The following is a 26108-nucleotide window of genomic DNA, read 5'->3' on the forward strand; positions in this document are numbered from 1 at the left end:
AATATTGTTAATAAATTAAAGGTGTTTAATGATAATACAAGCATGTTTAACACATATAGTTAATATTGTTAATAAATTAAAGGTGTTTAATGAAAATACAAGTATGTTTAATACATATAGTTATATTGTTAACAAGTTAAAGGTGTTTAATGATAATAAAAGCATGTTTAACACATATAGTTAATATTGTTAAGAAGTTAAAGGTGTTTAAAGATAATACAAGCATGTTTAACACATAGTTAATATTGTTAAGAAGTTAAAGGTGTTTAAAGATAATACAAGCATGTTTAACACATATAGTTAATATTGTTAACAACATAAAGGTGGTTAAAGATAATACAAGCATGTTTAACACATATAGTTAATATTGTTAATAAATTAACGGTGTTTAATGAAAACACAAGCATGTTTAACACATAGTTAATATTGTTAATACGTTAAAGGTGTTTAAAGATAATGCAAGCATGTTTAACACATATAGTTAATATTGTTAACAACATAAAGGTGTTTAAAGATAATACAAGCATGTTTAACACATAATGTTGATATTGTTAACAACTTAAAGGTGGTTAAAGATAATACAAGCATGTTTAACACATATAGTTAATATTGTTAACAACATAAAGGTGTTTAAAGATAATACAAGCATGTTTAACACATATAGTTAATATTGTTAACAACATAAAGGTGGTTAAAGATAATACAAGCATGTTTAACACATATAGTTAATATTGTTAATAAATTAAAGGTGTTTAATGAAAATACAAGCATGTTTAACACATATAGTTAATATTGTTAATACGTTAAAGGTGTTTAAAGATAATGCAAGCATGTTTAACACATATAGTTAATATTGTTAATAAATTAAAGGTGTTTAATGATAATACAAGCATGTTTAACACATATAGTTAATATTGTTAATAAATTAAAGGTGTTTAATGAAAATACAAGTATGTTTAATACATATAGTTATATTGTTAACAAGTTAAAGGTGTTTAATGATAATAAAAGCATGTTTAACACATATAGTTAATATTGTTAACAACATAAAGGTGTTTAAAGATAATACAAGCATGTTTAACACATAATGTTAATATTGTTAACAACTTAAAGGTGGTTAAAGATAATACAAGCATGTTTAACACATAATGTTAATATTGTTAACAACTTAAAGGTGGTTAAAGATAATACAAGCATGTTTAACACATATAGTTAATATTGTTAATAAATTAAAGGTGTTTAATGAAAATACAAGCATGTTTAACACATATAGTTAATATTGTTAATACGTTAAAGGTGTTTAAAGATAATGCAAGCATGTTTAACACATATAGTTAATATTGTTAACAACATAAAGGTGTTTAAAGATAATACAAGCATGTTTAACACATAATGTTAATATTGTTAACAACTTAAAGGTGGTTAAAGATAATACAAGCATGTTTAACACATATAGTTAATATTGTTAACAAGTTAAAGGTGTTTAAAGATAATACAAGCATGTTTAACACATATAGTTAATATTGTTAACAACATAAAGGTGGTTAAAGATAATACAAGCATGTTTAACACATATAGTTAATATTGTTAATAAATTAAAGGTGTTTAATGAAAATACAAGCATGTTTAACACATATAGTTAATATTGTTAACACGTTAAAGGTGTTTAATGATAATACAAGCATGTTTAACACATATAGTTAATATTGTTAGTAAGTTAAAGGTGTTTAAAGATAATACAAGCATGTTTAACACATATAGTTAATATTGTTAATAAGTTAAAGGATTTTAAAGATAATACAAGCATGTTTAACACTTATAGTTAATATTGGTAATAAGTTAAAGGTGTTTCAAGATAATACAAGCATGTTTAACACATATAGTTAATATTGTTAATAAGTTAAAGGTGTTTAAAGATAATACAAGCATGTTTAACACATATACCATATTTTTCGGACTATAAGTCGCAGTTTTTTTCATAGTTTGGCCTGGCTCCAGTGCGATTTATATGTTTTTTTCCTTCTTTATTATGCATTTTCGGCAGGTGCGACTTATACTCCGGTGCGACTTATACTCCGAAAAATACGGTAGTTAATATTGTTAATAAGTTAAAAGTGTTTAAAGATAATACAAGCATGTTTAACACATATAGATTCCTTTCTTTCATGAAGACAAGAATATAAGTTGGTGTATTACCTGATTCTGATGACTTGCATTGATTGGAATCAGACAGTGGTGCTGATAACGTCCGCATTTTCGAATGGAGGAGAAAAAAAGTCCTCCTTTCTGTCCAATACCACATGAAAGTGGTTGGTTTTTGCCATCTTATTTGTCCAGCTTCCGTACTCCTTTGTATACACTTTACAAGAAATACATTGTCGGCAAACTCCGTAGCTTGCTAGCTTGTGCACGCCAGCTTTCTGAGACTCTTATTTTGTTAGCGCAGGCAGGATGAAGCAGAGCTTTTATTGTGCAACTGTGCAGTCGGTCTTTGGAGTTTTGACGACAGGTACGGCGCCAGAGTCTGTTGAAATAAAGTGTTTCTCGCCTTCCTGTCGGTAATTTTTTAGCGTCATCTCAGAAGACCCTCGGGTGCCGTGAATGTCAATCAAGTGACGAAAGTGACGTCATAGTGAAGATTTATGATCGCTCATTTTTACGACTATTTTTTTAATGCCTGGCTGGCGATCGACTGACACACCCTCCGAGATCGACCGGTAGCTCGCGATCGACGTAATGAGCACCCCTGGTTTAAAGGATACAATGAAACACAATTCAGCACATAAAGTCAACTTGTTTTTCCACTCTACTGCTTGGATAAATCTTGCTGAGGGTTAGTGTTGTACCTGAGCTGCATTCCACAGCTTATCGTGGGTCTTGGCGTTCTCCAGCTGACTTCGGCTGTACAGATAGGGCCTCTCATCTTTGGCGTGATCTTTCAAGGTCTTTTGAGCCCACTCGTACGCGCCTGGGAAACACGCGGCATACAAAACAAGATGAATATGTTCTGATGTACAAGGTCCAAAATGTCAAAGCGACGGATGAAAAGGAAGATAAAGGGTATGAAATATTAGTATGAAAATATTAATTTAATACCATATGTTAATTGGCTGCTTTGACCTTTATTTTACTCAATCCCCCAGCACTGCTTACTTATGAACTGCACTGAACTGTTCACTTTTTCAGTCCAGTAGAACTACTCATCCACTGCAACTGAACTCTTCATCTATTCTCTTCCACTTAACCGTTTATTTATGCACTGATATTTAACGGTTTATTCATCTATCCATTGCCATATAACTGCAAACTTGCCTAAACCAAGATGCTGCTGTATAGAATTGCGCAACAAAGTTGTGTTGTTTTGTAAATACAATGACAATTAAGCACCTATCCTATTCCATTTATACCAGGCCTGAGCAATTATTTTGACACGGGGGGTCAAATTTAGAGAAAAAAAAAGGTGTCTATATATATATATATATATATATATATATATATATATATATATATATATATATATACTGCATATATATATATATATATATATATATATATATATATATATATATATATATATATATATATATGTATGTGTGGGAAAAAAAATCACAAGACTATTTCATCTCTACAGGCCTGTTTCATGAGGGGGGGTACCCTCAATCATCAGGAGATTTTAATGGGAGCATTCGCATACCATGGTTTATATAGGGCACAGAGTGGGTGGGTACAGGCTGGTGTAGGGGCGTGGTGATTGGCTCATGTGTTACCTAGGAGGTGTTTCCGTCTATGGCGGCATGCTGTTACAATTTCGCTGCGCTTGTTGAGGGGTGACAGGTAAATAATAAACAGTTTCTCTTTCAAGCATAGGTTGCATCTTTTATTACCACTATTGTAAGGTGTGCTGGATGCAAGAATTTGCCATGTTATTGAATATTCAACATTATTGTCTTTGAGGTCCCAAATGTGTTTGCTGAGTTCTGTGGTATTTCGCAAGTTTTGGTTCCTGAAAGAAGCCTTGTGGTTGTTCCATCTGGTTTTGAATTCCCCCTCGGTTAATCCTACATATGTGTCGGATGTGTTAATGTCCTTGCGTATTACCTTAGATTGGTAGACAACTGATGTTTGTAAGCAACGGGGGGTGCAAATTCTTGCATCCAGCACACCTTACAATAGTGGTAATAAAAGATGCAACCTATGCTTGAAAGAGAAACTGTTTATTATTTACCGTCCAGACCTGTCATCCCTCAACAAGCGCAGCGAAATTGTAACAGCATGCCGCCACAGACGGAAACACCTCCTAGGTAACACATGAGCCAATCACCACGCCCCTACGCCAGCCTGTACCCACCCACTCTGTGCCCTATATAAACCATGGTATGTGAATGCTCCCATTAAAATCTCCTGATGATTGAGGGAACCCCCTCATGAAACAGGCCTGTAGAGATGAAATAGTCTTGTGATTTTTTTTCCCACACATATATATATATATACATATACATATATGCCAGTATATCACACATATAGATATATATATATATATATAAATGTATATATATGGCGACTTGCCGATTGTAGCTGAAGGGAATAAGCGGTAGAAAATGGATGGATGGATAACACTATATCACACACACACACACATATATACACACACACGCACACACACACACACACACACACACACACACACACACACACACACACACACACACACACACACACACACACACACACACACACACACACACACACACACACACACACACACACACACACACACACACACATATATCAGTGACGTGCGGTCACTGATGGCCTCACCTGCCATCATGGAAAGAAAAAAAATGTAAAAAGAAAAAAAATTAATTAAATTGTTATATGTATTCAGTGATTATACTATAAAGTTATTTTCCATTTAACTTCACCAGTTTCAGATTATTTTTATTCAAAATCGCTGAATTTTCACATTTGCCGTTCAAATACTGAGAAGAGACGGTGCGGTGATCAGCAGCCAGTTGAGGCACGTCACTCGGTTGTGCCTCAACATGGATTGCGCAATGACTCGGCTAACTGCTGGTCTGCTGTGCAGTGAGACCGTATTGCTATATGAATTATATTATACATTTCCATAGTTTAGTTAGCTGAGGTATATAATGTACAGTGTATTTTGTCAACAACTGTATGTGTGTAACGTATTTCTTGTGCTGAGCAATCATAAAACTGCTGCGAAGACGCACTGTGTGAGGCTCGCAGTAATCCCGCCTCCTGGTGCCGGTTAATGCACCCCCGCCGCAGAATGCCCCCCTCCCCGACGGGAGCGCCACACCAACCAAAGCCCACACCCAAACCCTCCACGCGCAAGACCGAATCCACCCAAAAAAAGTCACTTAACAAGAAGCCAAAAAGTGCAAAAACAACAATGCTCGCGCCGGACTGCAGGGACACAACATTAGGTACACCTGCAGACTGCAGCACGGATTTCATATTTCATTCATTCACAACTCCTCCAACACGAACACCACTGTTCCCGCACTTATAAGTAAAGGTAAGACCATAATAAGGTTTTTTTAATTAAATGTGCTTTTTTGTGTGCTACAGTTTGTATGTGTAAAGTTAAAGTTAAGTTAAAGTACCAATGATTGTCACACACACAATAGGTGTGGTGAAATTTGTCCTCTGCATTTGACCCATCCCTTGATCACCCCCTGGGAGGTGAGGGGAGCAGTGGGCAGCAGAGGCGGCGCCGCGCCCGGGAATAATTTTACGATACCGATAATTTCCGATATTACATTTTAAAGCATTTATCGGCCGATAATATCGGCAGCCCGATATTATCGGACATCTCTAGTTGTATTGTATATTAAGTATGTGTCAATGAAAGGGCATTTTATGACTTTTTTTAATTTGATCACATGCTATAGTATGATTTTATTGCATGATTTTTGTATCCCTTTAATTTAGGTAGCCAGGGACTGTAGATGGAAATGAGCTATTTAGCTATAATCTGGTACAGAACACATCTGTCTTTGAGCTTAAATGTTTCTGTGCATTGTCCCTTCAAATAAAGACTAAACTAAACTAAAAGGAGACCTAGAGTGAGTTTCTGTTTTTTTCTGACTTTGACTTGGATACTCATGTTAAACAACGCCAAAGCTTCGAATCATAAGGTTCATGCATTTTGGCGTAAGCTTGCACAGTTTTGGATGTCGGTGTGAACGTACTTATAGAATAGACTTGCTATGGAATCGCTAAAAACTACCGGTTAAAGCGAAAGCACTTAAATAAGACCGCCCATAAAATGGTGCAACCTGAAGAAAGCAGCTTGAAGATGGTCTGTAAAACATAATCTATGCAACATTTTGACCAAATAACCACCATTACATGTTATGTAGACCAGTGGTTCTCAAACTTTTTTCAGTGATGTACCCCCTGTGAATTTTTTTTTAATTCAAGTACCCCCTAATCAGAGCAAAGCATTTTTGGTTGAAAAAAAGAGATACAGAAGTAAAATACAGCACTATGTCATCAGTTTCTGATTTATTAAATTGTATAACAGTGCAAAATATTGCTCATTTGTAGTGGTCTTTCTTGAACTATTTGGAAAAAAAGATAGGATTTTATTCATATTTATAAAGGATTTTTGAATTGTTGCTATTTTTAGAATATTTAAAAAAAATCTCACGTACCCCTTGGCATACCTTCAAGTACCCCCATTTGAGAACCACTGATGTAGACCACAAGGAAGTGTTTTAAATGTAGAAAAAATTCTTAATATGACCCCTTTAATTCGCCTTATAATCCGGTGCGCCTTGTGTATGAAAATAGACCCGTTCATCGTTTTATGGTCCGTAAAAATTACGGTATGTCATGTCTGTGTGATCATGTTTTGTTTTAGTAATGTTCGGTTTAAATTTTGGACTTTTTGTGCACTTTTGTTTTGTTTTGTCACCATAGCAACCATTAGTTTCACCTGTCACGTCACGCACCTGTTCCACGTTTGGACTCATTGTGCACTCTTGTCACCATAGCAACCATTAGTTTTCACCTGTCACGTCACGCACCTGTTTCACGTTTTTAGTCACGCACCTGCTTTCACTAATCATGTCCATAGTATTTAAGTTCATTCATTTTCTGTTGTTCGCCCTGACGACCTCGCACCCCATATATGCTTCTGCACACCCTTATGATCCTTACTGCTCCTTTTTCATGCCGGTTCCATGCCAAGTAAGTTTTTGTTTCTCAAGCCACAGTTAATGTTTTGTTTAATTGTTCATAGTTTCCGCCACTGTGCGTGCTTTTCATTTGTACTTTTTTGCTATAGTCTTTTGGTTTCATAGCTTATTCTCCGCCATTGTGCGCGCTTTTTGTTTGATCTTTTTTTAATAAATAAATCATGTACCTTGGTTCCCGTCTCGCCCGTGCCAACTTTCCGTTGCATCCCGGAAAAGCAAACTCCAAAGATCAAGTATTGACACGGTACTGTTTAGGGCTTTTGTCTGACTTGATAACTGAAAAGTAGGGATCTCCGATAATGGCTTTTTTGCCGATATCCGATATTCCGATATTATCCAACTGTTAATTACAGATATATACAGTCGTGGAATTAACACATTATTATGTCTAATTTGGACAACCAGGTATGGTGAAGATAAGGTCCTTTTAAAAAAAAATAAAAATAAAAAAATAAGATAAATAAATTAAAAACATTTTCTTGAATAAAAAAGAAAGTAAAACAATATAAAAACAGTTACATAGAAACTAGTAATTAATGAAAATGAGTAAAATTAACTGTTAAAGGTTAGTACTATTAGTGGACCAGCAGCGCGCACAATCATGTGTGCTTACGGACTGTATCCCTTGCAGACTGTATTGATATATATTGATATATAATGTAGGAACCAGAATATTAATAACAGAAAGAAACAAACTGTGGAGAGGCGGGGCCGGCGGTTCGACACCGGGGCCCGCTCCAAGATGGCGGCGAGGGGGCGTGGCCTGTGGACCCGCGTCCAAATGGACTACAGGGTGCGTGGGTCGGGCAGCTGGGCACAATCAGATAATCTGTCTGTGTATAAAAGGGTGAACGCCGAGAGAGACAGGAGGAGAGGTGGAGAACCAGAGGCAAGACGCGGAGCACAGTACACCGTGAGAGCGAGACGGAGAAAAGGCAGCTGCTGAAAAGCACGCCAAAGGCGACGTGCTGCTGAAAAGCAGACGGCGAATGACGGCAACGTGCTGCTGAAAAGCAGACGGCGGACGGGAGGAAACCATCCTCTGCCACCACGCGAACGACGGCGACGTGCTGCTGAAAAGCAGACGGCGGACGGGAGGAAACCATCCTCTGCCACCACGCGAACGACGGCGACGTGCTGCTGAAAAGCAGACGGCGGACGGGAGGAAACCATCCTCTGCTACCACGCGAACGACGGCGACGTGCTGCTGAAAAGCGGACGGCGGACGGGAGGAAACCATCCTCTGCTACCACGCGAACGACGGCGACGTGCTGCTGAAAAGCGGACGGCGGACGGGAGGAAACCATCCTCTGCTACCACGCGAACGACGGCGACGTGCTGCTGAAAAGCAGACGGCGGACGGGAGGAAACCATCCTCTGCCACCACGCAAACGACGGCGACGTGCTGCTGAAAAGCAGACGGCGGACGGGAGGAAACCATCCTCTGCCACCACGCAAACGACGGCGACGTGCTGCTGAAAAGCAGACGGCGGACGGGAGGAAACCATCCTCTGCCACAACGCGAACGACGGCGACGTGCTGCTGAAAAGTAGACGGCGAACGACGGCGGCGTGCTGCTGAAAAGCAGACGGCGGACGGAAGGAAACCATTCGTGTGCTCACGTAAGAAAAGGCAGCTGCTGAAAATCACGCCAAAGACTCTGTTCCCGAAAAATAAAGAAGTCTAAACCATCTCACGACAATGTCTTCCCTGGAATGGTCCTGAGAACTCACCCGGAAGCAAGGGTCTTCCACACAAACCTTTTGTGTGAATGAGTGTAAATGAGGGAGGGAGGTTTTTTGGGTTGGTGCACTAATTGTAAGTGTATCTTGTGTTTTTTAGGTTGATTTAATTTAAATAAATAAATAAAAATAAAATAAAATAAACGATACCGATAATACAAAAAACGATACCGATAATTTCCGATATTACATTTTAAAGCATATCATCGGACATCTCTACTGAAAAGTATATCCAATAAGACAGTGTTTTTCAACCTTTTTTGAGCCAAGGCACATTTTTTTCATTGAAAAAATGCGGAGGCACACCACCAGCAGAAATCATTAAAAAGAACTAAATTCAGCAGCCGATATTGTCAATAAAAAGTCGTTGTCGCAATTGTTGGATATGACTTTACACCATAACCAACCTTGCTTCACTATAACTCTTGTCTCAAAGTAGGTGTACTGTCACCACCTGTCACATCACGCCGTGACTTGTTTTTAGTTTTTTGCTGTTTTCCTGTGTGTAGTGTTTTAGTTCTTGTCTTGCGCTCCTATTTTGGTGGCTTTTTCTCTTTATTTGATATTTTCCTGTAGCAGTTTCATGTCTTCCTTTGATTGCTATTCCCCACACCTGCTTTGTTTTAGCAATGAAGAATATTTCAGTGGTTTTTAATCCTTCTTTGTGGGGACATTGTTGATTGTCACGTCATGTTCGGATGTACATTGTGGACGCTGTCTCTGCTTCACAGTACCGGATTTTCCGCACTATAAGGCGCACCTAAAAACCACACATTTTCTCAAAAGCTGACAGTGCGCCTTATAACCCGGTGCGCTTTATATATGGATAAATATTAAGATTCATTTTCATAAAGTTTCGGTCTCGCAACTTCGGTAAACAGCCGCCATCTTTTTTCCCGGTAGAACAGGAAGCGCTTCTTCTTCTACGCAAGCAACCGCCAAGGTAAGCACCCGCCCCCATAGAACAGGAAGCGCTTCTTCTTCTACTGTAAGCAACCACCCGCCCGCGTAGAAGAAGAAAAAGCGCGCGGATATACCGTACGTTTCATTTCCTTTGTGTGTTTACATCTGTAAAGACCACAAAATGGCTCCTACTAAGCAACCGGGATCCGGTTCATGAAAAGACGCAATCTCTCCATCCGCACACGGATTACTATTTCACAGCAACTGATATTCCTGTGAACCGCACTGTGGATACAACGGGAGCACGTACGGTGAATATTCGCACCACAGGGAATGAGAAGTCATCCTTCACTGTGGTTCTAGCTTGCCATGCTAATGGCCAGAAACTTCCACCCATGGTGATATTCAAAAGGAAGACCTTGCCAAAAGAGACCTTTCCAGCCGGCGTCATCATAAAAGCTAACTCGAAGGGATGGATGAAGAAAAGATGAGCGAGTGGTTAAGGTAAGTTTAAGTTTACGCGAAGAGGCCGGGTGGCTTTTTTCACGCAGCTCTGTCCATGTTGATATACGTATGTTTGTGATTGCACATTTGCGTACATTTTGGGAGTGAACAGAGTTGTTAGAACGCTGGTTTTTAATATATTATTAAAGTTTGACTGACCTATCTGACTGTTTTTTTGACATTCCTTTAGCGCAGTTAGATGCGGCTTACAACACGGGGCGGCTTATTGGTGGACAAAGTTTTGAAATATGCCGTTCATTGAAGGCGCGGCTTATAACCCAGGGCGCCTTATGGTGCGGAAAATACGGTAAGTCTTTGCTGTCGTCCAGCATTCTGTTTTTGTTTACTTTGTAGCCAGTTCAGTTTTAGTTTTGTTCTGCATTGCCTTCCCTAAGCTTCAATGCCTTTTCTTAGGGGCACTCACCTTTTGTTTATTTTTGGTTTAAGCATTAGATACCTTTTTACCTGTACACTGCCTCCCGCTGTTTCCGACATCTACAAAGCAATTAGCTACCTGCTGCCACCTACTGATATGGAAGAGTATAAAGTGGTAAGTCTGCCGATCTCCAGACAGTACAGACACTCAACAACGGCACATTATTTGCGGATTATAATTACTGCTTTGCAAAAAATATTTTTAACCCAAATAGGTTAAATTAGATCATCTCCCACGGCACACCAGAATGTATCTCACTGCACCCTAGTGTGCCACGGCACACTGGTTGAAAAACACTGCAATAAGAAGATATAATGAACCTTTTTGAGCGATCACCTTTACTTATGTGGTGCAAAGCAGCACAGACTCCTAAATTTGGCAAACATTTCAACTCACCCTCTATGCTGTCGTATTTCTTGTTGTAGAAGCAGAAGTTGTCGGTGAGCTCTCTGCGCACCACCAACTCCTCGATGAAGGGTGCAACTGACTCACTGGCGTTCTTCCCACACTTTTTGACTTGCAGCGCCACACGCTGGGCAGACAGGTGTCCTGGTGTGAAGGTTGACAAGTTTAGTAAGTAAGTTAGTAGGTAAGCGACATTTATTCATACAGCACCTTTCACAGACAAAAGCCACAAAGTGCTACACAGCAAAGTTCAAATATTAGAAATTACACTCAATATAAATATACAAACCCCGTTTCCATATGAGTTGGGAAATTGTGTTAGATGTAAATATAAACGGAATACAATGATTTGCAAATCCTTTTCAACCCATATTCAATTGAATATGCTACAAAGACAACATATTTGATGTTCAAACTGATAAACATTTTTTTTTTTGCAAATAATCATTAATTTTAGAATTTGATGCCAGCAACACGTGACAAAGAAGTTGGGAAAGGTGGCAATAAATACTGATAAAGTTGAGGAATGCTCATCAAACACTTATTTGGAACATCCCACAGGTGAGCAGGCAAATTGGGAACAGGTGGGTGCCATGATTGGGTATAAAAGTAGATTCCATGAAATGCTCAGTCATTCCCAAACAAGGATGGGGCGAGGGTCACCACTTTGTCAACAAATGCGTGAGCAAATTGTTGAACAGTTTAAGAAAAACCTTTCTCAACCAGCTATTGCAAGGAATTTAGGGACTTCAACATCTACGGTCCGTAATATCATCAAAGGGTTCAGAGAATCTGGAGAAATCACTGCACGTAAGCAGCTAAGCCCGTGACCTTCGATCCCTCAGGCTGTATTGCATCAGCAAGCGACGTCAGTGTGTAAAGGATATCACCACATGGGCTCAGGAACATTTCAGAAACCCACTGTCAGTAACTACAGTTGGTCGCTACATCTGTAAGTGCAAGTTAAAACTCTCCTATGCAAGGCAAAAACTGTTTATCAACAACACCCAGAAACGCCGTCGGCTTCGCTGGGCCTGAGCTCATCGAAGATGGACTGATACAAAGTGGAAAAGTGTTCTGTGGTCTGACGAGTCCACATTTCAAATTGTTTTTGGAAACTGTGGACGTCGTGTCCTCCGGACCAAAGGGGAAAAGAACCATCCGGATTGTTATCGGCGCAAAGTTGAAAAGCCAGCATCTGTGTTGGTATGGGGGTGTATTAGTGCCCAAGACATGGGTAACTTACACATCTGTGAAGGCGCCATTAATGCTGAAAGGTACATACAGGTTTTAGAGCAACATATGGTGCCATCCAAGCAACGTTACCATGGACGCCCCTGCTTATTTCAGCAAGACAATGCCAAGCCACGTGTTACATCAACGTGGCTTCATAGTAAAAGAGTGCGGGTACTAGACTGGCCTGCCTGTAGTCCAGACCTGTCTCCCATTGAAAATGTGTGGCGCATTATGAAGCCTAAAATAGCACAACGGAGACCCCCGGACTGTTGAACAACTTAAGCTGTACATCAAGCAAGAATGGGAAAGAATTCCACCTGAGAAGCTTCAAAAACGTGTCTCCTCAGTTCCCAAACGTTTACTGAGTGTTGTTAAAAGGAAAGGCCATGTAACACAGTGGTGAACATGCCCTTTCCCAACTACTTTGGCACGTGTTGCAGCCATGAAATTCTAAGTTAACTATTATTTGCAAAAAAAAAATAAAGTTTATTAGTTTGAACATCAAATATCTTGTCTTTGTAGTGCATTCAATTGAATATGGGTTGAAAATGATTTGCAAATCATTGTATTCCGTTTATATTTACATCTAACACAATTTCCCAACTCATATGGAAACGGGGTTTGTACAATAAAAAACTAAACACAAAAAACAATACAAAAACACACTTTAAATAAAAAATATAAAAGAATATTTTTTAAAATACAGTATAAATAATCAATGTAAAACAATGTCAAAACAAACACAAAAGACAAAATAAAAATCATAGCAGCCCAAGAGTCGCGAAAAGCCTGAACAAATAAATGAGTCTTAAGTTTGCTTTTGAAGGTGTCAACAGAGTCAATACAGCACAATGAGGGTGGAAGATCGCTCCCAAGCATGGGAGTAACAGCCTGGAAAGATCGGTCACCTCTAGTACAACAACGAGTGCGTGAAACCTTCAGTCGATTCTGATCCACAGACCTCAGAGCCCGGAGCAGGGGTGTAAGGCTGGATCAGATCACTGACGCAGGAAGGAGCCTGAACAAGCAAAGCTCTGAACATGATCCTATTGGACACTGGCAGCCAATGAAGTTCTTTTAGAACAAGGGATATGTGGGTTCTCCTATTTGTACGGGTCAGCATTTTTGTTTTGCACAAATTGCAGTCGAGCTTCTTGCTCAGACATGAAAACAGACAATTACAACAGTCTGATTGCGAAGACACAAAAGCATGAATGATAAGTTCCAAATCATTCTGTGATCCCATTTTCCTAAGTTTAATGACGTTCCTTAGTTGAAAGAAGCAGTTATTTGTCAGCTGAATACAATGCTGCACTAATGACATGTTTTTGTCATAGATAACTCTCACATTTTTCTAAGGCTTGGTTTAGTGGACTGGACTAAATCACACAAGTTCTGTTCAATCCAGAGGTGTCCAAAGATATGTACATGTATGTATATACACACACACACACACACATTCGTATAGATCAGTGGTTCTTAACCTGGGTTCGATCGAACCCTAGGGGTTCGGTGAGACGGCCTCAGGGGTTTGGCGGACCCTCCGCCGCGGAGGTCGAGACACACCCGACTCATCGGGTAGATAAAAACTTCTCCCTATCGGCTTATTATGGATACGGCAACAGCAGAAGTCACACTGATTTGCAGGTGTGTCATTTGTTGTGAGTTCATGCACTGTGTTGGTTTTGTCCTTTGAACAAGGTGATGTTCATGCATGGTTCATTTTGTGCACCAGTAAAAAAATATATAACTTTGTCTTGAATTTGAAAAAAAAAAAATATATATATATACATTTTTCACTAAAGAAGGGTTCGGTGAATGCACATATGAAACTGGTGGGGTTCGGTACCTCCAACAAGGTTAAAAACCACTGGTATGGATATATACATACATACATACATGTGTGTATATATATATAAATAAATAAATTAATAAAAAAAAAAAAAAAAAAAAAAAATATATATATATATATATATATATATATATATATATACATATATATATATATATATATATATATATATATATATATATATACACTAAAGATGTGCGGATAGGCAATTATTTCATCCACAATCGCATCACAAAAGTCGTCAACCATCCGCCAAAAACCCGAACCAACATTTTATCAAAACCACACCCGCCCGCCATCCGCCCGTTGTTATATATCTAATATAGACGATGCAAGGCATTAGTGAGGTTATAAAGCTTTTGCCTGTTAAAGAAAGGAGACTGATCCAATGTAGCAGAGACATTCAATGCGTGCCACGCATTAATATCTCTTGGCCACGCATTAGTGGCTAAGAGATATTAATGCGTGATAATAATATTTATCATTATTATAGTATTATTGTCATTTCCATTAAGAAAGTGTTGACTATTGTTGCCAATGTTCTCAGATCAGGAGTGCGTTCCTCACACTTTGTGTGCACAGTTGCAGCAAACAGAACGATGCTTTTAAGAAGTTAAAAAAATGTTTTAGAAAGACTAGGCCTATATTTTCGTTAGGTAAAAAAAATGTTCTGAATTTATTTCAATGAATATTAACTTGTTAACGTTATAATGCTCAAATAGGGACGAGGGCGGGGTGCACAGTGAAGCAGTGAACAATTTCGCGACAAAGATGAACCTTTATTGATTGATCTGCAGCCATGACAAAATAGACAATCTCCATTGTCAACGACAGGCAGGAAAATAAAGATAATCACATAGCCTATGTTCTAGGCATAGGCATAGGCTCATACGTTTTTAAGTTGAAATAAAAAAATAAATAAAAAATGTGCCTCATAAGCCTTAGGCTGTCAATCACGCGCACAAACTTAAATTAAACAATAACATATGTATGTCATCCCTATTTAAACAAAAATAAATTAAATAAATAATAATAATAAATTACCTGCAACTTATTGGCCAAGGCAAATAGTATTCCCTTTTTTAGTTTGTCGCGTACCACGTTTGCTTCCGGCGTTGCCATCTCTTTTTTTTTTTTTCTTCTGTTGTGTTGTGGTGTGCTGCAGTGCCTGATGAATAATTGCCTGTTTCAAAGAGTGCTGCTCGTTTTTCGTATGTGGGTAACAACATTTAACTATGTATATATATATTTCCGAATTGGTTCAACCGCCACCCGCCCGAATCTATTTAAAATCTATTTTTTTCGTCATGTCAACCGCCCGACCCCCGGATTATCCACGGACTCCGCGGTTGCGTCCGCAAACCGCGCAACTCTAGTACGCGTATATACACACACACACACACACACACACACACACACACACACACACACACACACACACACACACACACACACACACACACACACACACACACACACACACACACACATTATATTATTATCATGGAAATGTGATTATTCATTAATATAATTGGATAATAAGAGTATGTGAAAGTTAGACTCCTCCCTTGTTTACTTCCATGACGTCCTCTTAAAGTTTAGTAATCAATCAAAAATATCCAGTAGCTAAAATGCTCTAAACATGGATAAGTGTGGAGAGAGTGTTTTGCATTTTTCCCATCATTCATTACAGGGGATTTAAATGGGTGTGATTTGGAATTATGTGTTGTGTTTGGACATTTTTTGTGTTACATGTGACTTGTTGTGCTAGTTTATTTGTAACGTGAGTGGGAAAAATTGTTTTGATTCGGTCAAATATAAAAAATACTGCGCTATGTGCACTTCAATGTGCAAACAATGGTCATTAATCTAGATCAGTGTTTTTCAACCACTGTGCTTTGAGACACAGTCTGGTGTGCCGTGGGAAATTATGTAATTTCACCTATTTGGGTTAAAAATGGTTTTGCTAACCAGTAATTATAGTCTGCAAATGATGTGTTGTTGTTGAGTGTCGGTGCTGTCTAGAGGTCGACAGAGTAACCGTGTAATACTCTTCCATATCAGTAGGTGGCAGCCGCTAGCTAATTGCTTTGTAGATGTCGGAAACAGCGGGAGGCAGGGTGCAGGTAAAAAGGTGTCAAATGTTTAAACCAAAAATAAACAAAAGGTGAGTGCCCCTAAGAAAAGGCATTGAAGCTTAGGGAAAGCTATGCAGAACGAATCTAAAACTGAACTGGCTACAAAGTAAACAGGAACAGAATGCTGGACGACAGCAAAGACTTACTGTGGAGCAAAGACGGCGTCCACAAAGTACATCCCGAACATGACATGACAATCAACTATGTCCCCACAAAGAAGGATAAAAACAACTGAAATATTCTTGATCGTTAAAACAAAGTAGATGCGGGGAATATCGCTCAAAGACATGAAACTGCTACAGGAAAATATCAAAAAAAGAGAAAAAGCCACCAAAATAGGAGCACAAGACGAGAACTAAAACACTACACACAGGAAAACAGCAAAAAACTCGGAGTGATGTGACAGGTGGTGACAGTACACCTACTTTGAGACAAAAGCTATATTGATGCATGCTTGGTTATGCTTTAAAGTCATATCCAACAATTGCGACAACGACTTTTTACTGTCAACTGAGTTTCGTTTTTTTAATGATTTCTGCTGGTGGTGTGCCTCCGCATTTTTTCAACGCAAAAAAGGTTGAAAAACACTGACCTAGATTACTGCCATTGACCCCAAAATGGCTGCAAACTTGCAGCAATTTGCTGTTGGATGTTTAAAATCAAATTGGAAGCAACCTGTGGACTAGATTCCTAATTAAATTCATGACGTCTCACGGGCCAAACTGAACACGCCGTGTTTTGGACACCCCCTGGTTTAATCCCCTGGAATTAATTCAACAGGTGCGTTAACCCGTGTTTCTGTTTTGTCTGCATTAAGCTGCAGAGAGTTATCGATTAGCCATTGTTTTATGTCTACAAAGACACGAAGGTATCCATGATCACATGCGCATGCACGCACAAAACAATACATTATACTTGCAATAAGTAAAGAGCAGAGGACTGAAGGACTTGGACATACTTGGGCCACGTGTATGCCCTCGCGCTTCTTCATGAGACCCTGCTAAGATCAATGTCTCCCTGAAGAAATCAATAGAATGGCACTGTGACAAAAGCCATCCAGTGGTTGAAGGATAAGAGGCAGCAGCGTGAAATTGCTGCACTGCAGCGTTATAGATTGAGGCACCGTGGCACAACCCCAACAGTGACAAAGCTTGCGATTCGTTTATACGTATAGGATGTGTTCATATTGGATGAATTGAATGAAACGCCACCTGCCTTTTGGAGCATACTTGCCAACCTTGAGACCTCCGATTTCGGGAGGTGGGGGTGGGGGCGTGGCTAAGAGGGGAGGAGTATATTTACAGGTAGAATTCACCAAGTCAAGTATTTCATATATATATAAGAAATACTTGACTTTCAGTGAATTCTAGCTATATATACATATATATATATATATATATATATATATATATATCATAAATACTTGAATTTTAGTGTTCATTTATTTACACATATACACACACATAACACTCATCTACTCATTGTTGAGTTAAGGGTTGAATTGTCCATCCTTGTTCTATTCTCTGTCACTATTTTTCTAACCATGCTGAACACCCTCTCGCAGGTACCCAGAAAGGTTTCGAGTACCACCAAAAAAAATGAATCTCTGAAGACAGTATAAAAATCTGTGTTAAAGGTGTACACGTACTGTTTGTATAATAAGCATGTTATTGTTTACAAATGAGGGTTAAGAGTTCAGTACTAAAAAAAAAAAAAGAATGTGGCTTAAGTACAGTTTTTTAATTGAGCTGCTGCATTTTTTGGTTGGGTTGTTTATTTATTTTGAGGAACTTCTCCATTTCTAAAAGGGGAGGAATGTAATGGAGTTTGTTTGTCTGTTGACATCTCCTGTTGAATGTCGGCTATAGAGTACTGGGGTTACTTTTTGGTTGGCCAACGATTTACGTGGTGTTGCGCACCTGACGTCAAGTGTGTGAGTCTGTTCTGAAGTCTACAGTAAAGAGACGTACTTCATCACCTCGCCTGGTTATTGCCTCTAACTCAATATATTACAACAACATTGCTGTTTACGGCAGACGAACTGATTTACGGTAGAATAAAACATGACTGCTGTTGTTTTGTGTTGTTACCGCGCTGGGAGGACGTTAATGAAACTGGCTAACAATAAACCCACATAAGAAACCAAGAACTCACCCTCCATCATTCTACAGTTATAACGTGTGTTGTGGGAAAGCGGACGTGAATACAGGCTGTTGACATGTCACTCAGGTCCGCATTGAGCTGGAGGGGGCGTGGCTTCTAGCTCCGCCTGAATTTCGGGAGATTTTCGGGAGAAAAATTGTCCCGGGAGGTTTTCGGGAGAGGCGCTGAATTTCGGGAGTCTCCCGGAAAATCCGGGAGGGTTGGCAAGTATGTTTTGCGTGGCGCAGTGGAAGAATGGCCGTGCGCGACCCGAGGGTCCCTGGTTCAATCCCCACCTAGTACCAACCTCGTCATGTCCGTTGTGTCCTGAGCAAGACACTTCACCCTTGCTCCTGATGGGTGCTGGTTAGCGCCTTGCATGGCAGCTCCCTCCATCAGTGTGTGAATGTGTGTGTGAATGGGTAAATGTGGAAGTAGTGTCAAAGCGCTTTGAGTACCTTGAAGGTAGAAAAGCGCTATACAAGTACAACCCATTTATCATTATTTATTTATTTACTTACAACTCTGTGCGCCGCTGTTGGGCTTAGACTGCTGAAAAACAGTCTAGGACATTAACTACGGTGGAACCTCTGAGGCAGAACTACCAAAAGTGGGACAATGTTAATTTAGAATACCGTATTTTTCGGACTATAAGTGGCAGTTTTTTTCATAGTTTGGCCGGGGTGCGACTTATACTCAGGAGTAGGGATGTCCCGATCCGATATTTGGATCGGATCGGCTGCCGATATTTGCCAAAAATTGCGTATCGGCAAGGCATGGGAAAATGCCGATCCAGATCCAGTTTAAAAAAAAACTCCGGTCCGTGTTTTCCAACGCACCGATTTAAATAATACATTCCACTTTTCTGCTGCTCCCTAATTTCCGTTCCGCATTTTCCAGCACACCTTCAACACATCCACAGGTCTGTGAATTCTCACGCAGTTGCTTTTAGCTGCTGGCATTACACGACAGGCTCTTCCCACTCTTTCCTGTGTCTCCCTCTCACAGACAGCAAGTGCACCTTCTTACACACGTCACATACTGTCACGACATACGTCACATACGTATACGCCCTCCCCGAGCAGAGAGGTAGCAGCATGGCTAACGTTAGCTGTGATGCTAGCGCAGCCGTGCGAGCAACGTTCCCTCTAAGGTGCTCGCCTGTGCAATTGCGCACTGTTTAAGCGTCCTCTGCGCATAGCAAATCTATGCCACGCACAAAATCAAATAAAAAAATAAGCGCATAACAATTTTCGACACACGGACACGACAGAGAAAACAGTTTTCGTCATCATTGTTCAAATATTGTGACGTCTGTCGAGACGCTTATCTCCATTCGGTGCCACACGTCCACACCATCAAAATGCCGAGGCAAAAATTTCCACATCAACACCGTATGAAAAAATTTGTGATTTTTTTTAGTTGTGATTTCCTTCTCTGCATGAAAGTTTAAAAGTAGCATATATTAATGCAGTATGAAGAAGAATGATTTAATGTAGACATGCAAGCCTTGAAAGAAAATTTTGAAAATCAAGACTACATTTCCTGCAAATGGGTGCATTTCTACCCTATATTTTAACTTTAGATTTATTCTCATATCAAACTCTTTTGGCTGTCTTTTTGACACTTACATCCCGTGCCCCCTTCCACACCCTGGATTATAAATAATGTAAATAATTCAATGTGATTATCTTGTGTGATGACTGTATTATGATGATAGTATATATCTGATAGTATATAAGTTGAAAAACTTATTGGGGTGTTACCATTTAGTGGTCAATTGTACGGAATATATACTTCACTGTGCAACCTACTAATAAAAGTCTCAATCAATCAATCAAAACACATAGAATCATCATACTGCTGTGATTATATGCATCAAGTGTTCATTCAAGGCTAAGGCAAAATATCGAGATATATATCGTGTATCGCAATATGGCCTTAAAATATCGCAATATTAATAAAAGGCCATATCGCCCAGCCCTAGTTCAATGATGCCATTTCTGTTTATCATGTATAATTTTGTCTATTTTGTGTTTATCCTTGAATAAACAGGTCAGTTTCTTGTTACCAACCATTGTGTATTATTCAAACTCCCCTAATTCAGCTGGCTAGTTGTTATCAATAGTACTAGAACCCTTTTCAACATGAATCTGACAACTAAGTAGGCTAAATAACTTTAAACTTTAATACATGCTCGGATAGGCCAGTATCGGTCAGTATCGGTATCGGTCAGTATCGATATCGGATCGGAAGTGCAAAAACAATATCGGATCGGATCGGAAGTGCAAAAACCTGGATCGGGACAACCCTACTTAGGAGCGACTTATGTGTGGAAATTATTAACACATTAGCGTAAAATATCAAATAATATTATTTATCTCATTCCCGTAAGAGACTAGACGTATAAGATTTCATGGGATTTAGCGATTAGGAGTGACAGATTGTTTGGTAAACGTATAGCATGTTCTATATGTTATAGTTATTTGAATGACTCTTACCATAATATGTTACGTTAACATACCAGTTGGTTATTTATGCCTCATATAACGTACACTTATTCAGCCTGTTGTTCACTATTCTTCATTTATTTGAAATTGCCTTTCAAATGTCTATTCTTGGTGTTGGCTTTTATCAAATACATTTCCCCCAAAAATGCGACTTATATATGTTTTTTTCCTTCTTTATTATGCATTGTCGGCCGGTGCGACTTATACTCCGGGGCGACTTATACTCCGAAAAATACGGTACGTTACTTACGTATCATTACAAACTGTCATGACACTCTTACTAGAAATCGTAGACAACGACTCTGCGCCATCTGAAGTTGTTTGTATTTTGTCGGTGGTTGGTCTTTAAAGTGGGCTGATAAACAAATACTTCCTCCACACGGTGTAACATTCACCACGTATAGAAATGTCCGCAAACGTGGTCTTAAGACGGGGCAAAAATAACAGGACAATTGTTTCAGACCAGGGGTGGACAAACTACATCCGGCCCCTTGGTCCCTTTACCAAGGCCCGACAAATATTAAAACAGAATTGAGCAAAGATCGGTTTTGAGAATTTTGAGAAAACGTATAGCATGTTCTATATGTTATAGTTATTTGAATGACTCTTACCATAATATTTTACGTTAACGTTCTCAGTTGGTTATTTATGCCTCATATAACGTACCGTATTTTCCGCACTATAAGGCGCACCTAAAAACCACAAATTTTCTCAAAAGCTGACAGTGCGCCTTATAACCCGGTGCGCTTTATATATGGATAAATATTAAGATTCATTTTCATAAAGTTTCGGTCTCGTAACTACGGTAAACAGCCGCCATCTTTTTTCCCGGTAGAACAGGAAGCGCTTCTTCTTCTACGCAAGCAACCGCCAAGGTAAGCACCCGCCCCCATAGAACAGGAAGCGCTTCTTCTTCTACTGTAAGCAACCACCCGCCCGCGTAGAAGAAGAAAAAGCGCGCGGATATTACCGTACGTTTCATTTCCTTTGTGTGTTTACATCTGTAAAGACCACAAAATGGCTCCTACTAAACGACAGGGATCCGGTTCATGAAAAGACGCAATCTCTCCATCCGCACACGGATTACTATTTCACAGCAACTGATATTCCTGTGAACCGCACTGTGGATACAACGGGAGCACGTACGGTGAATATTCGCACCACAGGGAATGAGAAGTCATCCTTCACTGTGGTTCTAGCTTGCCATGCTAATAATTAGGCCAGAAACTTCCACCCATGGTGATATTCAAAAGGAAGACCTTGCCAAAAGAGACCTTTCCAGCCGGCGTCATCATAAAAGCTAACTCGAAGGGATGGATGAAGAAAAGATGAGCGAGTGGTTAAGGTAAGTTTAAGTTTACGCGAAGAGGCCGGGTGGCTTTTTTCACGCAGCTTCGTCCATGTTGATATACGATTCCATGCGCGCCCACATCACGCTGGTTTTTAATATATTATTAAAGTTTGACTGACCTATTTGACTGTTTTTTTGACATTCCTTTAGCGCAGTTAGATGCGGCTTACAACACGGGGCGGCTTATAGGTGGACAAAGTTTTGAAATATGCCGTTCATTGAAGGCACGGTTTATAACCCAGGGCGCCTTATGGTGCGGAAAATACGGTACACTTATTCAGCCTGTTCACTATTCTTTATTTATTTTAAATTGCCTTTCAAATGTCTATTCTTGGTGTTGGCTTTTATCAAATACATTTCCCCAAAAAATGTGCCTTACACTCCAGTGCGACTTATATATGTTTTTTCCCTTCTTTATTATGCATTTTCGGCCGGTGCGACTTATACTCCGGAGCGACTTATACTTCGAAAAATACAGTATGTAGCATAATCTACAAATATACAAATAATTGCTATTGCGACATCTAGTGGACACATTTAGAACAGCTGTTTTTTTCATTCAAAAATTTCGGCTCATTTTTATACTCAAACTCATCTTGCGGGCCGGATAAATCCTGTTCAACCGGGTCAGGCCCGCGGGCCGTATGTTTGACACCCCTGGTGCAAATAGAGCGCTGTTGGTGGTTTTTGGATGTTTTTTGTTTTTTTTTCCAACTTTTTTTTATTGGCATTTTCAAACAGACAGAAAAAAGTGCAAGTCAAAACAGTACAATTTTAAAGTTAGTAAATGATTCACACCCTTTCCCTTAAAACCCAAACCACCCACCCACCCTCCCACCCCACTCAGGTCCCACTAACGAGGGACAAATGGCGCAATTATGTAACAAGACGACAAAGACAGACACATTCTCACACACACACACACATACGCGGCCAGAGACAGACAGATATATATAAAAAAATATATATATATATAATAATAAAATAAAATAAAAATTAATAATAATAATAATAATATATAATAAAATAAAAATAGAATAAAATAATACTAATAAATAAAAGGGAGATTTTTTGGATGTTTTTTTAACGCTTTGGAGGCGAAGTAGATCAATCCCATTTCCTGCGTTGTTAGCCGCCTCGTACTAGCAGTTTTCTACTACCGTATTTTTCGGAGTATAAGTCGCTCCGGAGTATAAGTCGCTCTGGAGTATAAGTCGCACCGGCCGAAAATGCATAATAAAGAAGAAGAAAAACATATATAAGTCGCACTGGAGTATAAGTTGCATTTTTTGGGAACATTTATTTGATAAAACCCAACATAATATGTTACGTTAACATACCAGTTGGTTATTTATGCCTCATATAACGTACACTTATTCAGCCTGTTGTTCACTATTCTTTATTTATTTTAAATTGCCTTTCAAATGTATATTCTTGGTGTTGGCTTTTATCAAATACATTTCCCCAAAAAATGCGACTTATACTCCAGTGCGACTTATAGTCCGAAAAATACGGTAACAATATTTTCAGGGAAAAAATACCCCTCAAAATCCATCCATCCATCCATCTTCTTCCGCTTATCCGAGGTCGGGTCGCGGGGGCAGCAACCTAAGCAGGGAAGCCCAGACTTCCCTCTCCCCAGCCACTTCGTCCAGCTCTTCCTGTGGAACCCCGAGGCGTTCCCAGGCCAGCCGGGAGACATAGTCTTCCCAACGTGTCCTGGGTCTTCCCCGCGGCCTCCTACCGGTCGGACGTGCCCTAAACACCTCCCTAGGGAGGCGTTCGGGTGGCATCCTGACCAGATGCCCGAACCACCTCATCTGGCTCCTCTCGATGTGGAGGAGCAGCGGCTTTACTTTGAGCGCCCCCCGGATGGCAGAGCTTCTCACCCTATCTCTAAGGGAGAGCCCCGCCACCCGGCGGAGGAAACTCATTTCGGCCGCTTGTACCCGTGATCTTGTCCTTTCGGTCATAACCCAAAGCTCATGACCATAGGTGAGGATGGGAACGTAGATCGACCGGTAAATTGAGAGCTTTGCCTTCCGGCTCAGCTCCTTCTTCACCACAACGGATCGATACAGCGTCCGCATTACTGAAGACGCCGCACCGATCCGCCTGTCGATCTCACGATCCACTCTTCCCTCACTTGTGAACAAGACTCCGAGGTACTTGAACTCCTCCACTTGGGGCAAGATCTCCTCCCCAACCCGGAGATGGCACTCCACCCTTTTCCGGGCGAGAACCATGGACTCGGACTTGGAGGTGCTGATTCTCATCCCAGTCGCTTCACACTCGGCTGCGAACCGATCCAGTGAGAGCTGAAGATCCTGGCCAGATGAAGCCATCAGGACCACATCATCTGCAAAAAGCAGAGACCTAATCCTGCAGCCACCAAACCAGATCCCCTCAACGCCTTGACTGCGCCTAGAAATTCTGTCCATAAAAGTTATGAACAGAATCGGTGACAAAGGGCAGCCTTGGCGGAGTCCAACCCTCACTGGAAAAGTGTCCGACTTACTGCCGGCAATGCGGACCAAGCTCTGGCACCGAGTATACAGGGAGCGGACCGCCACAATCAGACAGTCCGTTACCCCATACTCTCTGAGCACTCCCCACAAAATTGAAATGGAATTTTAGTCCATCGTCAAGTCTTTATCAGTTTTTTTTTTAAACCAACACAATCGCACCATTTATTGTGTTTCTTTTGTGATGCCTCCTAAGAAGGCACACAGCACAGGACACTATTATTTCTAGCAATACCTATGATTATTTACACGATGAGTCGGGTGTGTCTTGACCTCCGCGGCAGAGGCTCCGCCGAACCCCTGAGGCCGACTCACCGAACCCCTAGGGTTCGATCGAACCCAGGTTAAGAACCACTGATCTAGAGGTTGATCTTAAATTATGACTTGTAATTCAAACCATGAAGAAGTGTGCAGGCTCGAGTATCCAAAATGTTTTACTAACCAAAGCGGATCCAGGGGGAGAGTTGGCTGAGCGCAGCAACGTTTGGATCGTTACGTTGAGTGCCAAACAGTTTGAGGCGAACGTCGATAAAGGACTCCAACATGGCCGTTCCCGATTTGGTGCCTGGTTGAGCCCACTCTGGCTCGCCTACTGTTTTGTCCACCTGCAGGGAGGCCAGGATTTTGGCCCAGTCTACTGGCTGGAACAAAACATGGTGGTTGGTTAAACAATGCAAACAACACTCTACTGCTTGAGTGATAATTGCTTAGAGCAGGGGTGTCCAAACTTTTTCCACTGAGGGCCGCACTCTGAAAAATCAAAGCAAGCGGGGGCCATTTTGATATTTTAAAAACCAATACAATATATGTATAAAAAATATACATTTAGGCCTCCACTCAGGCTTGATCCCGGGGACCCCAAAGGGTTTTGGTCAAAAAAATATGAAAAATGTGTCATTATTCTGTATTATTATTTTTATTATTATTCAAGTTTTAAATCTCTAGATCAACATTAGGTCTATCTGTCAATATAACGGTTTTAAAGATTTAAGTTGTATGCTCTTGTTGTCAAAGAAAACCCAATTTTCTTAATGGAAAAAATACAAAATATGTAATATTTTCACACAATAAAATTTTTAAGTGGAATATTTGAGATTATATAATAATTGGAGCCTTAAAAAGGTCAATTACTCAT

General features: G+C 39.9%; 1 protein-coding gene across 1 annotated transcript in view; it reads right to left on the bottom strand.

Annotated features, from left to right (window-relative positions):
• The window catches only part of cpdp (CPD photolyase), a 75939-nt gene that overhangs the window by 5692 nt on the left and 44139 nt on the right, over positions 1 to 26108 (bottom strand). The window contains exons 6-8 of the mRNA XM_061928700.1: positions 25416 to 25614; positions 11211 to 11363; positions 2847 to 2968 (exon numbers count right to left, since the gene is read on the bottom strand). Of these exons, the coding sequence (XP_061784684.1) occupies positions 2847 to 2968; positions 11211 to 11363; positions 25416 to 25614 (474 nt within the window). The remainder of the gene's footprint in view (positions 1 to 2846; positions 2969 to 11210; positions 11364 to 25415; positions 25615 to 26108) is intronic.

The sequence above is a fragment of the Nerophis lumbriciformis genome, linkage group LG33 (assembly GCF_033978685.3).
Source record: "Nerophis lumbriciformis linkage group LG33, RoL_Nlum_v2.1, whole genome shotgun sequence".
In the NCBI taxonomy this organism is placed as follows: Eukaryota; Metazoa; Chordata; class Actinopteri; order Syngnathiformes; family Syngnathidae; genus Nerophis; species Nerophis lumbriciformis.